The sequence below is a fragment of the Ochotona curzoniae genome, unplaced genomic scaffold, assembly GCF_017591425.1.
Source record: "Ochotona curzoniae isolate NIBS_2020 unplaced genomic scaffold, NIBS_Ocur_1.0 contig_1014, whole genome shotgun sequence".
NCBI lineage: Eukaryota > Metazoa > Chordata > Mammalia > Lagomorpha > Ochotonidae > Ochotona > Ochotona curzoniae.
In genome coordinates this window covers 3,792,712-3,806,049 of record NW_024464920.1, presented here as the reverse complement: position 1 = coordinate 3,806,049, position 13,338 = coordinate 3,792,712, and the positions used below count along the sequence as shown (strand labels likewise).

The window sequence follows — 13,338 nt, the reverse complement described above, 5'->3', positions numbered from 1 at the left end:
TGGGCAGCTTTGCATTGCATTTGAAGTGAGAATGTAGGACAGGTAAGCCCCCTACACAACAGCTCTTTCAAAGGGGCTCCAGCAGGCCATCCAAATCACAGGCAGATACCTGCTCACCCAAACTGGGGTGCCTGGGCCTGCTGTCTCCCTGGAGAAAAAGGTGGATAACCCAGAGCTGTTATCTTCACCCAAGGCTCGTGTTCTATGAACTGTGAACCACTCCCAAGAGGCTCACAAATAATCCCTTTGATTGCAAAGCCAGCTGGCTGGGTCAGGGGATCCTCTGAGCACAGGGGAGGAGTGCGGCTTTGCCATGAGTCAGGTGTGTCCCAATATGGAATCTCTGTCTCAAAGAAACAGTGATCCGTGGGTTAGCAGCCCAAAGTGGGAGTGTGTCAGAGAGCTTCCAGTCCTTGTTCAAAGGGAGGTAGCTGTTAGAAGTGGGTGCAGAGGTTGCTGGACAAGCAACAAGCCCTGGATCTGTCCTGGCCACTCCTGACAGCTCTCTTCTTGGAAGCCTGACTTTCCTAGGCCCCACCTGCTGTGTGCACCTGCAGGTTCTTGGACCCTGGGGTCCAAGGCTCAAGGCTGGGATCTGGCTTGGGACGGCTCCCATCCTGAGCTGGTCTGGAGGGTACCTGTTTGGCAAGATGGTTGAACACCCTTTCCCAGGTCCCTCCAGCCCTTCTAGCTTCTTCCTGTCTTCATGGTTTGAGCACCCTGAAGAGAACTGCCACCTGGTTTTGGGTTTTGTATAAGATACTTGAGCTGGGCTGGAGTGGGTAGGAAGTGTCACCCAGCTGCCGGGCCTTAAGAGAGGGACTATGGCTTTGCTCTGAAACCCGGAGTCACTGCTGTTGGTGACTGGGTCCCGACGCAAGCCCTTCACTCTCTAATCCAGAATTTTCTTGGGGCGTCTGATGGGCTCCATCTGGGTCCCGTGGGGAGAGCTTGCTTCCTGATTGACAGCTTTATTCTGAAGGGCTTGGCATTTTCTGGTCTTTCCACAATAAAAGCTTCCTGCGATTTCAAATGGCTGCTTGAGTGTCACTTCTTTAGCCTCAGCAGGTTTCTGTCATTATCTGTGTTTGGGAAGTGAAGGATTTTTATTGCACATACAATGCCTTGACATGAGGGATCTCATGGGTTAATCTTAAAAGTGGCTAGTCTTTAACAGGGAAACGGGGGTTCAGAAGGAGGAAGAACCCCAGGGTGTCCTTCTATGGGTGTCTACCCTGAGGGAGGAGGCAAGATGTATTCTGAAGACACAGGCAGACCCACCCACCCATCTACCCACTAGAGCTAGAGCTGGGACCAGAGGCACGAAAGGGAAGTTTGGTGCCAGCATACCCCTGGAACCAGCATGGAGCTGGAATGAAGAACAGGGGAAGGAGAGGGAGTGGGTGCTGGTGGGTGATGGGGTCAAGGAAGGCCCTTGGGACAGGGAGAGCGTCTGCTTAGGGACTCAGAGAAATGAGAGGAAATGAGTGAGTGAGAAGGAGCAGGTGGGCCCCAGAAACTGAGCAGAGGAGCCCAGGGGCCACAGCTCACTGTCGGATGGGCCTTGTGAACAAGTGTGTCTGTAGTTGATGTCTCAAGTGAAGCAAAGACACAGAAATGTAAGAATGGACAGTGGTAAGCCAGCACCCGTTGTATGTGTGTTTCTGGGTTCACAGAAAAAGTGTGGCCTGCTTTCTCATTTCCCAGAGGTAGGGATGGGGGAGCAGGAACATGGTGGAATTTGGATGTGAGACTCATGCAAGCATAGCCCACATGGCTATTATTTATGCTTTTGGCTAGAGGTGTGCCTCTCTCATCCCTGACCCAGCAGTGGGCCCATGGAGAGGAAAGGTGGACAAAGGGGCTTGGGAAGAGAGATGCCACATGCTACGTGGGAAGGTGACAGTCAAGGGCATTGGGAGGAGGCAGGAAAGACAAGGGCAGGCTGGCAGCAAGGACATAGGTACAATGAAGTGAGAAGGTGTGAGTCAGTGGGGTGCGGCAGCTGTTGGAATTGGTCCTGGGAACCTGCAAGAGAGGAGAGCAAGGGAGGCAGCTTGTTCAGGCTCCTGTGAAACCCAGGTCTCTCCGGGGGTCTGGAGCACCCAGGGCTGGGGTACCCAAGAAGCCTGGTCAGAGGAGAGTGACCGAGATGGCACTGCTGGGTGGGTGAGGACTGGGAATCCTGGCAGGAGGTGGGAAGATGGGGAAGCTACCACCAAGGGGAGATGAGAGAGGTGATTGGGGTAGACCCTGGCCAATAGGCCAGATGCACAAATGGGAACTATAGCAGAGAGAATCCCGGATGAGCGGCCCCTTTATAGTGATCTTTTCATGGGAGAGGATTCCTGGGAGGTGTACCAGCTTTTAAGCAGAGTTTGGCTGAGCCCTTGACAGGAGGCAGAGAGGAAGGAGTGAAGTGTGGGTAGACATCTGGCCCTGGAACAGTTCATGCTTTACACTACTCTGAGAATTCAGATGGCCAAGGCTGAGACCTACAGGGGATTCTGTTCTCTGTATAAACTGGCAAAGACAAAAGCCAGGAAGGAGGACATTGTGCAGAGACTTGGGCTCCTACTCTATAGCCCAGTGTTCTGGCACCACCAGCTGTCTTGTGCAGCATGACCCCTGGTGCTCTTGGGACCAAACATACATGGGTTGTGTTTCTAAAGAGGCCAGCTGGGTTCTGGGCCAAAGTACTCTTTCTCGTCCCTCTCCAAGGTGGAAATTGAAATTGCCCAGAAAACAATCCCTGGCCTTGTCTTATCTCTTTGGAAGTTTTGACTGTGTCTAGCATGTAGGACTTCTTGGGGATAGTGCTGAAAGGAGGGCACCGTGGCCTGAATCCTAGGAAGGCACCAAGATGCTACAGGACAAGGGCACTGAGAACTGAATGCCAGAGAGGAGAGGAGTGAGTTGGGTGTAGATCTCGTGAAGTGTACATGGGAAGTCCCAACTTGATGATCTGATAAGGACAGATGACTCTGGAGACCCAAGCCACGGGGCCTGGTCCTCCAAGCCACTGGGGAGGCACTTTTCTGTGTAGATAGTGAGTCTAGTAGAGATGCTGGGAGACCCCTCTGGGAGTAAGGGCCTCTTGTCTCCCGCTCATCCCAATACAATCAACAAGCAACTTTTAAACCACCGAAAAATGCCCCTCCACACATGATCCTGTCTGTTCTTGCTGTCCCTGGGAGGGAGCTGGGGAAACTTGATGGGCAGGGGTCTATCTGGCCCTTTCAGGGTCCCTGGAGCTCATATCCTGGCCCTGACTGATGCACCTGCTGCAGGTAGATGATACTCAAGGGGAGTTGGGAAGTCCCATGGTAGGCTTGCCATCTGCTCCCTTCCCTGGAGAGGCTGTGGCAGGGCGGGGCACTTCAAGAAATCTAAATTTAATTCCATCAGCTTCTCATCAGCCGAGATTCCAATCTCAGGCTGCGGAGAACAGGAGGAGCACCCATTGGCTGGCTACCTTCTAACTTTGACCTTGGAGGAGGCGTGTGTTTCTGGGCTAGACAACTTTTCAGTCCAGGAAAGAGTCTGTCACCTCCTCCTCAGTTACCCAGCCCTCTGGCCCAGGATGCAGCTTCAATATTAACGAGCTGAGTGAGCTCAGGGTTACTCCCAGAATACTGTTGGACTTGCTGCCCTGGTGGGGAGTGGCCTGCCAATGGGGCTAGGACGCTGCATGCCTTCAGCTCGGTTGATGCGTCCATGGGGACCCAACCCGTGGGTCTAGAGACCCTCCTGGAGAATTCAGCACACTCCTGATTTCCACAGGTACCCCCCCTCTGCATGTGGGTCCTCAGGTCTGGTCCCTATTCATGGTGAGTGGTGTTGGTCCCTGTTGCTGGAGGGAGCAATGAAACCAAGCCCCAACTCCCTCCAGCCCTCACTACGCTTGCCTCTTTCCTCTCTTCACCTTGAACTTCCTTTCCTGAACTTAGCCTTGTTCCCAGAAAACCACGGGCTTGATCCAAGTTGTACCCTGATCAGTTTACAATCTCAGTCTCACCAAAGTCAGGAGGACTGCTCCCTGTTTATCAGTGATAAATTCAGCCCCTACCCCTAATGTACAGAGGAAGGGACCTGCTCAGAGAGGGTCAGTGATCAGCCTAAGGTCTCACAGCCAGACACATGCAGAGGAAGGAGTGGGCCCCAGGCCTGGGGGCTCCTGGTACAGGGCAAGCCTGTCTCTGCCACCTGCCTTGCTCTATGGCTTCCTCACATTCACAGCCTCTGCTCTGCCCAGCATGGCTAGTAAGGGACTCCTGGGGGGGGGTCTTGTCTTTAGCTGAGTGTCTTAAATAGGGGCTGCCCCACACCCTGCACCTGTGCCTTTCGTGAGAAGCTCCTCTGGCGCCTCCTCCGCGGGGCTGTGGGCTTTCGACACCTTGCCCCGCCTGCCTCGCCACAGCCAGCCTCCCTCCTCCTCTTCCACTCCTCCCGGGCTCCAATCTCCCCCACTCTCCTGAAATTTCCTTCTCCCACGTCTCAGGAGAGTCCCCCAGGGCTGGGTGACTTGTCATTGCATGTCTTCCTTAGATTCTTTTCACAGTCCCATCCCTCAAAAATCTCTCAAAACATCGCCACACCTGCCCCTGCCCATGCCTTGTGGCTCGCCTGTGGCAGCCTCCTTTCCATTATTAGTTCTGGCGTGTGTATATGTGTGTGAGAGTGGCAGGTGTTCTGGCTCTTCTGGGGATACCCTATGGGGGACTTGGGACCCTGTGGAAAACTGGACGAACTCCTAAAGACCTGGAGGGGGTGCTTAACTTTTTTTTCCACTGAGAAGATCTTGGCTTACATAGAGTAACTGGAGAGGCATTCAACTATGCATCACACACAATCACACACACACACACACGAGCCATTTGAACCCATCCATATGCACTTGAATCTAGTGGCAACTGAGCTTAGGAAAATACATCAACAGGACAGCTGGGTGGTGATTATCAAGGAAGGCCCTCTGGAAGAGGTATGAGCTGGGCCTTTCTACCGTCCAACCAGGCAGAGATGGAAGCATTTGCTCCCAAGGTTGCCTGGACTGAGAATATATTCAGAGGAGACCTCACATGCCCTGAGCTTGACCCGCAGGGCAGATGTTTATAGCGAGTGGGAAAAGCAGCTGGAAGGCCTTTTGGAGAAGGGAAGAGAGGAAAGAGAGCTTGGGAGATGGAGAGGGGCAGAGAGGAAAAGGGCAGGGCATGGGAGTGAGGCTAGGGTGGAGGCGAACATGGGAAGGTGAGGGTGTGCAGTGAGGGAGAGGGGTGAAGGCCAGGCAAGGGCAGCCCACCAGTGGCCCCTCCTGCCCATATTTGCACCACAACACTGCTGGGACCATCCCACAACATCCATGGGTGAAACTTGGTCAGCCAGTCCCATTGCCATTCCAAGCCTGTTAGATTGCCCGAAAGGGAACTTGCACTGAGAGAAGCGGAGTTTGATTTGGGAATCGGAGGGTTCCCAGGGATGGGTTGTGGGGCTCAGCAAAGCTGTCGTGCTTCTCCAGGCCCCTGTTCTTCTGCTTCTGCCGGGCATGTTAGAGGGAGGGGATCTCAGTCCCTGTAGATGGGGTGGGGAGGGGAAATGTTCTGGGCTTCCCTAGTGTACTTGAATTGAAAACACAAAAGATTGGGATGCCTTTAGCCCTGTGTGTGCATTTTTCCTTGCTGGAGGGCACACAGGAGGCCGGTGGTTAGATCTCTCTGAGCTCCAGCTTTCGGTTTGTGGGAAGTAGGTGAAAGTGGCTCAGCTGCTTGGTTCTCAAGTTCTGGTGCGTGTGTGTTGGGGGAGTGGGGGTGAGTGGTGCAGGTGCTTATTGCGGCTGCTTCCTGCACCTTGTCGTGTCTATGGGTCCTGTGCTGACTGCCCACCTCTGCTTTTTCTCTATGAGACCTGGTTTGGACTGCACACACACAGACACGGACACATGCACACACGCAAACACATATGTATGCCCCTCCAAAATGCTAGAAGGAATCGATTGTTTGTAGCTGTATGTCTCACAGGGAGTGTGCTGAACTGAAAGAATTTTGATTGCCTGTCAGAAGGGAATGAGGCAACAGCCATCACCACGCCAAGACCATCCCAGGCCCCATTGTTCCCAAGTCCCAGCTTACTCATTCCCTAAACAGATGATTGGTTTAGTAGTCTGGAGCTGGTGGTGCCAGGACACACACACACACACACACACACACACACACACATGAGGAAGATGGGCAGTGGGGAGCTGGGGACACCTCTGAGAAGATGGAAGGCTAACATAGTGGGAGGAGAGGAGGGATGAGACTTGGGGGGAGTGTTGGCACAGCATCTTGGTGCAGATTCAGACAATGGGTCCAAACGCTCTCCATTAACCCCTTTTCAGTGCAGATGTCCCGTCTGTACCAGAGACTTTTGGGGCAAGTGTCTGGTCTCCCATGCTGAGCTGCTTAGAGAGATAGCTACATTGGCAGCTGGCTTGTCCCCACCTTTCTGGCCCTTTGCACACAGAGCATGTCAGGCTTCTTGTGTACATGTCAGGCATGTGTGTATGTGTGTGTGAGAGTATATGTGTACATGTTGAAGTTTGGGTCTTTCTAGCTCTCCATGCTATGCTGCTACCTTCGCTAATACTGATTGAGTGCTACTCTCCAGGAAGGCTACCTGAAGATGTCCTGGCTGCGCATATGTGTGGCTAGATGCAAGCATTGCTCTCTGAACTCTGCATCTCCAGACACTTCCCTAGCTTTAGCACATGCCAAGAGCCACGAACTCCAAGGATGGAGATAGACCCCCTGGCCTTGGCATTTTTGGCAACGCAACGGCTTCCCATGCTGCCTGGTGTCACACACGGCAGGCAGGAGGACCGTGGTGTCTCATGCCATGTCGGGGAGGACAGGGTACGCCATAGTGAGGGCCCTCATTCAACCCCAGCCCTGCCACTCTTCTGTCTCTGCAGCCTCAGGCAGGTTGCTCATGCTCTGGGCCTCAGTTTTCCCCCAATTCTATTCTCTCCAATAGAATGAATCTGCAGCCCAAGGTACTTGGTCAACTCTGTAGACCATTGCCAGCTCCACATCCATCTCTGATTCAGATAAGCTAGTATCATTGTTCCCGTGGCCTCCAGTGACCATGGGGGCTTCTCAGATCAAGCTTTCTAGAACTTCAACACTAACCTTCTTCTAGAGTCCAGTGTATCAGCTAGCAGCTGACCTGCATGTCCTCCCTTTGCTTGGCAGAACATCCTGCGTGGTCCTGTCTGCTCAGCTCACTTTTCCATGTGTTACAATTTTGCACACTGCCCACGGGCACCTGCTCCTGCTGCTGGGGTGCTGTGTGCCAGTGTCCCTAGTACATACCAGCAACATACATTGATACTTTCATTGGCAGCCACATCTTTCAACTTTCCAGTTGTTAAAAAGGCTCACCTCTGTGTTGGAAGTTAGAGCTCAGGGAACTCTGGGCTTTGAGGTCAAATCTCAGAAACAGGCCAGGAGTCATCTCTTACCTGCGATGTGAAATCCATGGCATGGAGAATTGCACCTGCTACCTGCGTGAAAGAGCGTGTTGAGGAGCTTGAAAAGGGCAAGGCGAAAGGAACATTTACATATCCTTGTGTGGTGAAATCCTCTGCCGGGGCAGCAGACGGTGGGGTCCTGCCTTCCACGAGTCACCAGCGCTTTGGGAGAGATCTCTTTCTGATAAGGCGATTACCAATCTTGCAGCCACAGCAATTCTGAGCACCCCTCCTGGAGCTAGGTGTGTAGTGTTTATCGTATTGTTGAGGCTCGTAAAGATCTTGTATGGCTGCAGGCGAGCCAAACCCTGCACGGGCATCGCGTTGGTGCTGACTGTGAGGGACCAAGCCCATTCTTTCTCTCGCCCTCCGCTATATAAGGGCGAGCCTCAGCACTTGGGGCTTAGAGGAGGGCTTGAGCTCCTTCTTGTTTTCTGTCTGCTTTGCTCCTGCTCCTCTCTCAGGCACCATGAACCGACAGTTCAGTTGCAGGTCCGGGTACCGCAGCAAAGGGGGCTTCAGCTCCGGCTCGGCTGGGGTCCTCAGCTGCCAGCGCAGGACCACCTCCACCAGCAGCTCCATGCGCCGCAGTGGCGGCAGTGGAGGAGGTGGAAGATTCACGGGAGGGTTCTGTAGCAGTGGGGGTGGCAGTGGTGGCTTTGGGAGCCGCAGCCTGGTCAGCCTTGGGGGCAGTAAAAGCATCTCCATGAGTGTGGCCAGAGGGGGTGGACGCTTTGGTGGTGGTGGCTTTGGTGGCGGCGGCTTTGGCGGCAGTTTTGGTAGCGGTGGTGGTTTTGGGGGTGGCGGTTTTGGCAGTGGAGGTGGTTTTGGGGGTGGTGGTTTTGGCGGGGGTGGTTTTGGCGGGGGTGGTTATGGGGGTGGCTTTGGGCCCGTCTGCCCCCCTGGTGGCATCCAGGAAGTCACCATCAACCAGAGCCTCCTGCAACCCCTCAATGTGGAGATTGACCCCGAAATCCAAAAAGTCAAGTCTCGTGAGAGGGAGCAAATCAAGACCCTCAACAACCAATTTGCCTCCTTCATCGACAAGGTGAGTGAGTGTCACCTGGCCTCTTGGCATTCGGGGCAGCCACAGCAGGTGTGGCTTCGAGCTCATGTTCTTGTGTCTGCATGACTAACAGCTCCTGGCTTTCCAGGAGCTGACTCAGAAATGCATTAGGGAGTGGTGCTAGCGACCACCCTAGCCTGAACGCGGGCTTCTCTGGTCTGTCAGCATGGACCATTGACCTTCAAGTCCGTTTCAGTCCCTGCTTGAGTTGCACTGTGAATCATGGTTGCTGAATGAAGCTCGGAGAACTGCAGCTCTCTGAACTTTCTAGAGAGTCCGTGAGAATCCTGGAAAGATCTCCCTATGGAGAATCCTGGAGCGATCGCCCATGAAATGTGACCTGGGGTTTGGTGGCAGACAAGATGCAGTGAGGCAGGGTGAGAAGGGAGACCTTCATGTTGGCATTGGCTACAGTTTATACATGTGTTTTACTTTTTCCCTAAATGAATATTTCCAAGCTCTGGGAAAACACAAAATCATCTCATTTAAAAAAAAAAATGAAATCTTTAACAATCTCAACCCAGATTTCTCCACAACAAATTTCCAATCTAAGTTCTGGATTTCCCCCATATATTTTCAAACCATGTGAAGGAATGCAAACTAATATTGATGGCACCCTACACCCTGTGCCCCCAATTGAGAGCATGTGTTTTTACTATCCGTATGTGTATTTCAAAGCATAGTTGCAATAATGAGCTTGGCCATTGGTGAGGTGCGGCCTGGCTGCAAGGTGGTCTTTGGTGTCCAGTGGCCATGGGGCTCGATTTCTGCAGCAAGAATGAGGGGGTCTCGTGCTCTTAGGTGCGCTTCCTGGAGCAGCAGAACCAGGTGCTGCAAACAAAGTGGGAGCTGCTGCAGCAGGTGGATACCACCACCAGATCCCAGAACTTGGAGCCCCTATTTGAAGCATACATCAGCAGCCTCCGAAACAGGGTGGACCAGCTGAAGAGCGACCAGTCTCGGATGGACTCTGAGATGAAGAACATGCAGGACCTAGTGGAAGATTATCGGAATAAGTAAGAGAGCCTAGTGGTGGTTGGGGAGAGGGAGCAACCCGCCTTCCTCAACAGTATGGGGTCACATGTGATCAAATCCAGAATTTAGGGATGTGCAGAGTTAGTTTTATTATTAACCCCAAACCATCTATTTTATGAGGACATAACAGAAGGACCCATAATGCCCTCTCCCTTCTCCCTCTTATTTCCATTTTTAAAACTTATTCTCCATGACAGTCTTGTAGGTATAGGGATTCCTCCCTTTTCTCCCTCCCTCCCTGTTTTCCCCTCCTGTCACTTTCTGTCCTGACTCATGCTGTCAGAGATTTCTGGAAAGTGAGCAGCAGAGCCTGTAAAGAAGTGTGCACCTATGTCTTTCCTTAGGCTAGAGGCAAATCCAGGAGCCATGTTCTTCATCTTCTTAGAAGTTGGAAATAGTTTCAAAGGTTTTGTGTCTCAGAAGTTGAGAGGTGCCTGAGCTATCCCATACTTTCACAAGGAGACCAGGTCAGGCCAGGTCATGTGGCCTTCAGACTAGAATGCTGGACTCGAGGCATCTCTTACCTGTGTCTGCTTCTCTGCAGGTATGAGGATGAGATCAACAAGCGCACGAGTGCAGAGAATGAGTTTGTGACCCTCAAAAAGGTGAGTGGATTCTGCAGGCTGGGACTCACCTGTGGGATAAGGAAGGAAGGAATGTGACTAGGGATGGAACAGAAAGAGGCCCTGATGTGGGGAGCCAGGCTGGGGGGAGGTGGGGTTGCTGAGGACAGCCTCACAGACTTGCACTCCCTCTTGGGGTACCAGGCTTCTTCATTGCCTTGGCACCTGCCACGGGTGGTAAGCGGGGAAGAGGTGGGTTCTTAATGGGCAGGCCAGAAGAGCGGAACTCTCCTTGGGTTGGGAAGGTAAAGAGAGGATCATAGACTCCACCTGGCCCGTGGCCAGCCAGAGGCAGCTGCCCGATGTCCTTGGTTTCCCTCTAGGATGTAGATGCTGCTTACCTGGCCAAGGTGGACCTCCAGGCCAGAGTTGACAACTTACAGCAGGAGATTGAGTTCCTCACGACTCTCTACCAAATGGTAAGCCTTTCCATTTTCACTGATTTCCTTTTTCTTTTTCATCTAAATGGGTGCACCTCCCTCTAAGCTGGGTCTTGTCCTAGCGCTGTGAGACATGCTCACCTGTCATGTGCTTGCAGGAGCTGTCCCAGATGCAGACCCACATTAGCGAGACCAATGTGGTGCTGTCCATGGACAACAACCGCTCACTGGACCTGGGCAGCATCATCGCCGAGGTCAAGGCCCAGTATGAGGACATTGCCCAGAGGAGCAAGACCGAGGCTGAGGCGCTGTACCAGACCAAGGTGAGCTGGATTGAGTGCACAGCCAGCTTCCCTGGGGTGTTGTGTCCTGCTACTTGGAGATCCCTCTTTATGTTTGGTGTGCCTGTCCTGTGCCCACCTCTGACTGCCACAATGCACCATCTCTAGTACGAAGAGCTGCAGGTTACGGCTGGTAGACACGGCGACAGTGTGAAGAACTCCAAGATGGAGATAGCTGAGCTGAATCGCATGATTCAGAGACTCCGATCTGAAATCGACAGCCTCAAGAAGCAGGTGCCTGTCCACTCCTCCTCCCTTCTAGGGCTCCTCTGTGTCCAGGTGGAGTGAGGATCAGGCAATGGCAGGCAGGGGGCTTTCCTGGTTGAACCTTGCCATACATGCCCAAGATTGCATTCCTTCCTATAGCTATTGGGATATCCTGAGTCAGACTTGGAGGAATCTGGGCTAAGAGCCACAAGGGGCTGTCGCAGTGTCCCTAAGGTCCTTCAAGGGAGTCCACAGGGGGCTTGAGTGTGTGGGCTGGTGTGTGGTCAGCCTCACAGGGCTGAGGAGGTGAACTGGGTGAAACATGAGGGCTTAATGTATTGGATTGTCCTGGCTCAGATCGCCAGCCTGCAACAGTCCATCGCCGACGCTGAACAACGAGGGGAGAATGCCCTCAAGGACGCCCAGAAGAAGCTCAATGAGCTGGAGGACGCCCTGCAGCAGGCTAAGGAAGACATGGCACGCCTACTGCGTGACTACCAGGACCTCATGAACACCAAGCTGGCCCTGGACATGGAGATCGCCACCTATAGGACCCTCCTGGAGGGCGAGGAGAGCAGGTGCAGAAAGGGGCTGGGGCAGTGTGACTGCCTCTTAGGGGCTTCCTTCCCTGCATGCTATGGCAGGAGACACAACCCTCTGTTGCTTCCTGTCCTGGGGGTGGGGCATGGAAGGAACTGGAGCAGAATGAGGTAGAGATCCAAGTTCCTCTTATTTATTTATTTATTTATTTATTTATTTATTTATTTATTTATTTATTTATTTTTCCCTTGTCTGGAATTTGCAATAGAGCAATTTAAACTTCACCTAGGCTGGCTCAGGTGTCACTTGGCCCAAAGCCAATGTCTATATGGTGACCCCTCCTCTCTCCTGGGACGCCTGCTGAGGGCTGGAGGTGGTGGTCGGGGGCGGGGGGGAGCACACGGAAGAAGGGGGGAGCTCTGTGAAGGCAGGGTGTCAGCGGGATTTGCTTTTTTCTTCTGCAGGATGTCTGGCGAATGCGCGCCCAACGTGAGCGTATGTAAGTACTGCAGTTGCCTGGGGAGGGGTGAGGGGGCGGCGCGTGCAGGTGTGTGTGTGTGCGCGCGCGCGCGCGCTCGGGTGGGTGTCGGGGTGAGGGCAGGATTGAAGACACCTGCCGCTCTCTTTGGCAGCGGTGAGCACCAGCCACACCAGCATCAGCGGAAGTAGCAGCCGGGGAGGCGGCAGCTACAGTTCTGGAGGCGGCGGCGGCTACGGCTCTGGCGGCGGCTATGGCTCCGGCGGCGGCGGTGGCAGCTACGGCTCCAGAGGCGGCAGCGGCGGCGGCTACGGCTCCGGCTCCGGGGGCAGCAGTGGAGGCCGCAGAAGCGGCTCTGGAGGCGGTGGCGGCAGCTCAGGCGGCAGGGTTTCTGGAGGAGGGAGCTCTGGTGGCAGCTTCGGCTCATCGGGAGGCCGGGGGTCCAGCTCTGGGGGGACCAAGACCTCCGGAGGCAGCTCCAGCGTGAAGTTCGTGTCTGCCAGTTACTCCTAAGGAATCCCGGGCAGCAGCCCTCTCCACTGCTGTCCTTCTCCGCCAACACCCCAGTCTCTCGCTGGGCGGAACCCAGGCCGATTGCTCCAGCCTGATTGGAGGAAGGAGTTTGGCTCGCTCCAGCCTCTTGTCTAGTCCCCGCAGCTCACTGTTTCCCTGCATGCTTCCCCACGTGGTTCCCCTACCCGTGGTAGTCTCAGGACCCAGTTGCAGTACCTGCTCACCCCGGCTTCGTTCTTAGCTCGAACCTGCGTTCAGAGTCCAGCACCAGGCTGCTTAGGACGGCCGGAGCCCCGTGGCTTTCTAGCTCCTTCAGCTAGCTCAGGGCTACTTTTGGTTCCTTACATCAGGTGCAAGTGAATTGTTTGCATTCTGCGGAGAGGTCCCCAAGCCCCGCCCCCTGTCCCCTCCCCCCAGTACAGTACCCCTGTATCGTTGCAATAAACTGCATTTGAAATTCCACTCTGAGTCTGTCTGCTTTGTCGGTGGCTTGAAACTACTGTCCGGGGTAGGTACTGGGTGGGAGTGAAAGAGGATGCCGGAGTCACGTGGCATATGGGAGACTTGGGGCACAAGAAGGCACAATGGAGACTGGAGGCTGCTTAGGACGCACTGAGTAAGGATGGAGCCGGAGTAGACAAGGGGCGGGTC

The 13,338-nt window shown here is 54.0% G+C and overlaps 1 protein-coding gene across 1 annotated transcript; it reads left to right on the top strand.

Annotated features, from left to right (window-relative positions):
* Nucleotides 1-7,973: 7,973 nt before the first annotated feature.
* Nucleotides 7,974-13,068, top strand: KRT1 (keratin 1). The gene is made up of 9 exons (XM_040989016.1): nt 7,974-8,552; nt 9,372-9,586; nt 10,150-10,210; nt 10,552-10,647; nt 10,767-10,931; nt 11,058-11,183; nt 11,514-11,734; nt 12,161-12,195; nt 12,329-13,068. Exons 1-9 carry the CDS (start codon nt 7,974-7,976, stop codon nt 12,685-12,687), a joined length of 1,857 nt encoding a protein of 618 aa, XP_040844950.1. The 3' UTR covers nt 12,688-13,068.
* Nucleotides 13,069-13,338: the final 270 nt, after the last annotated feature.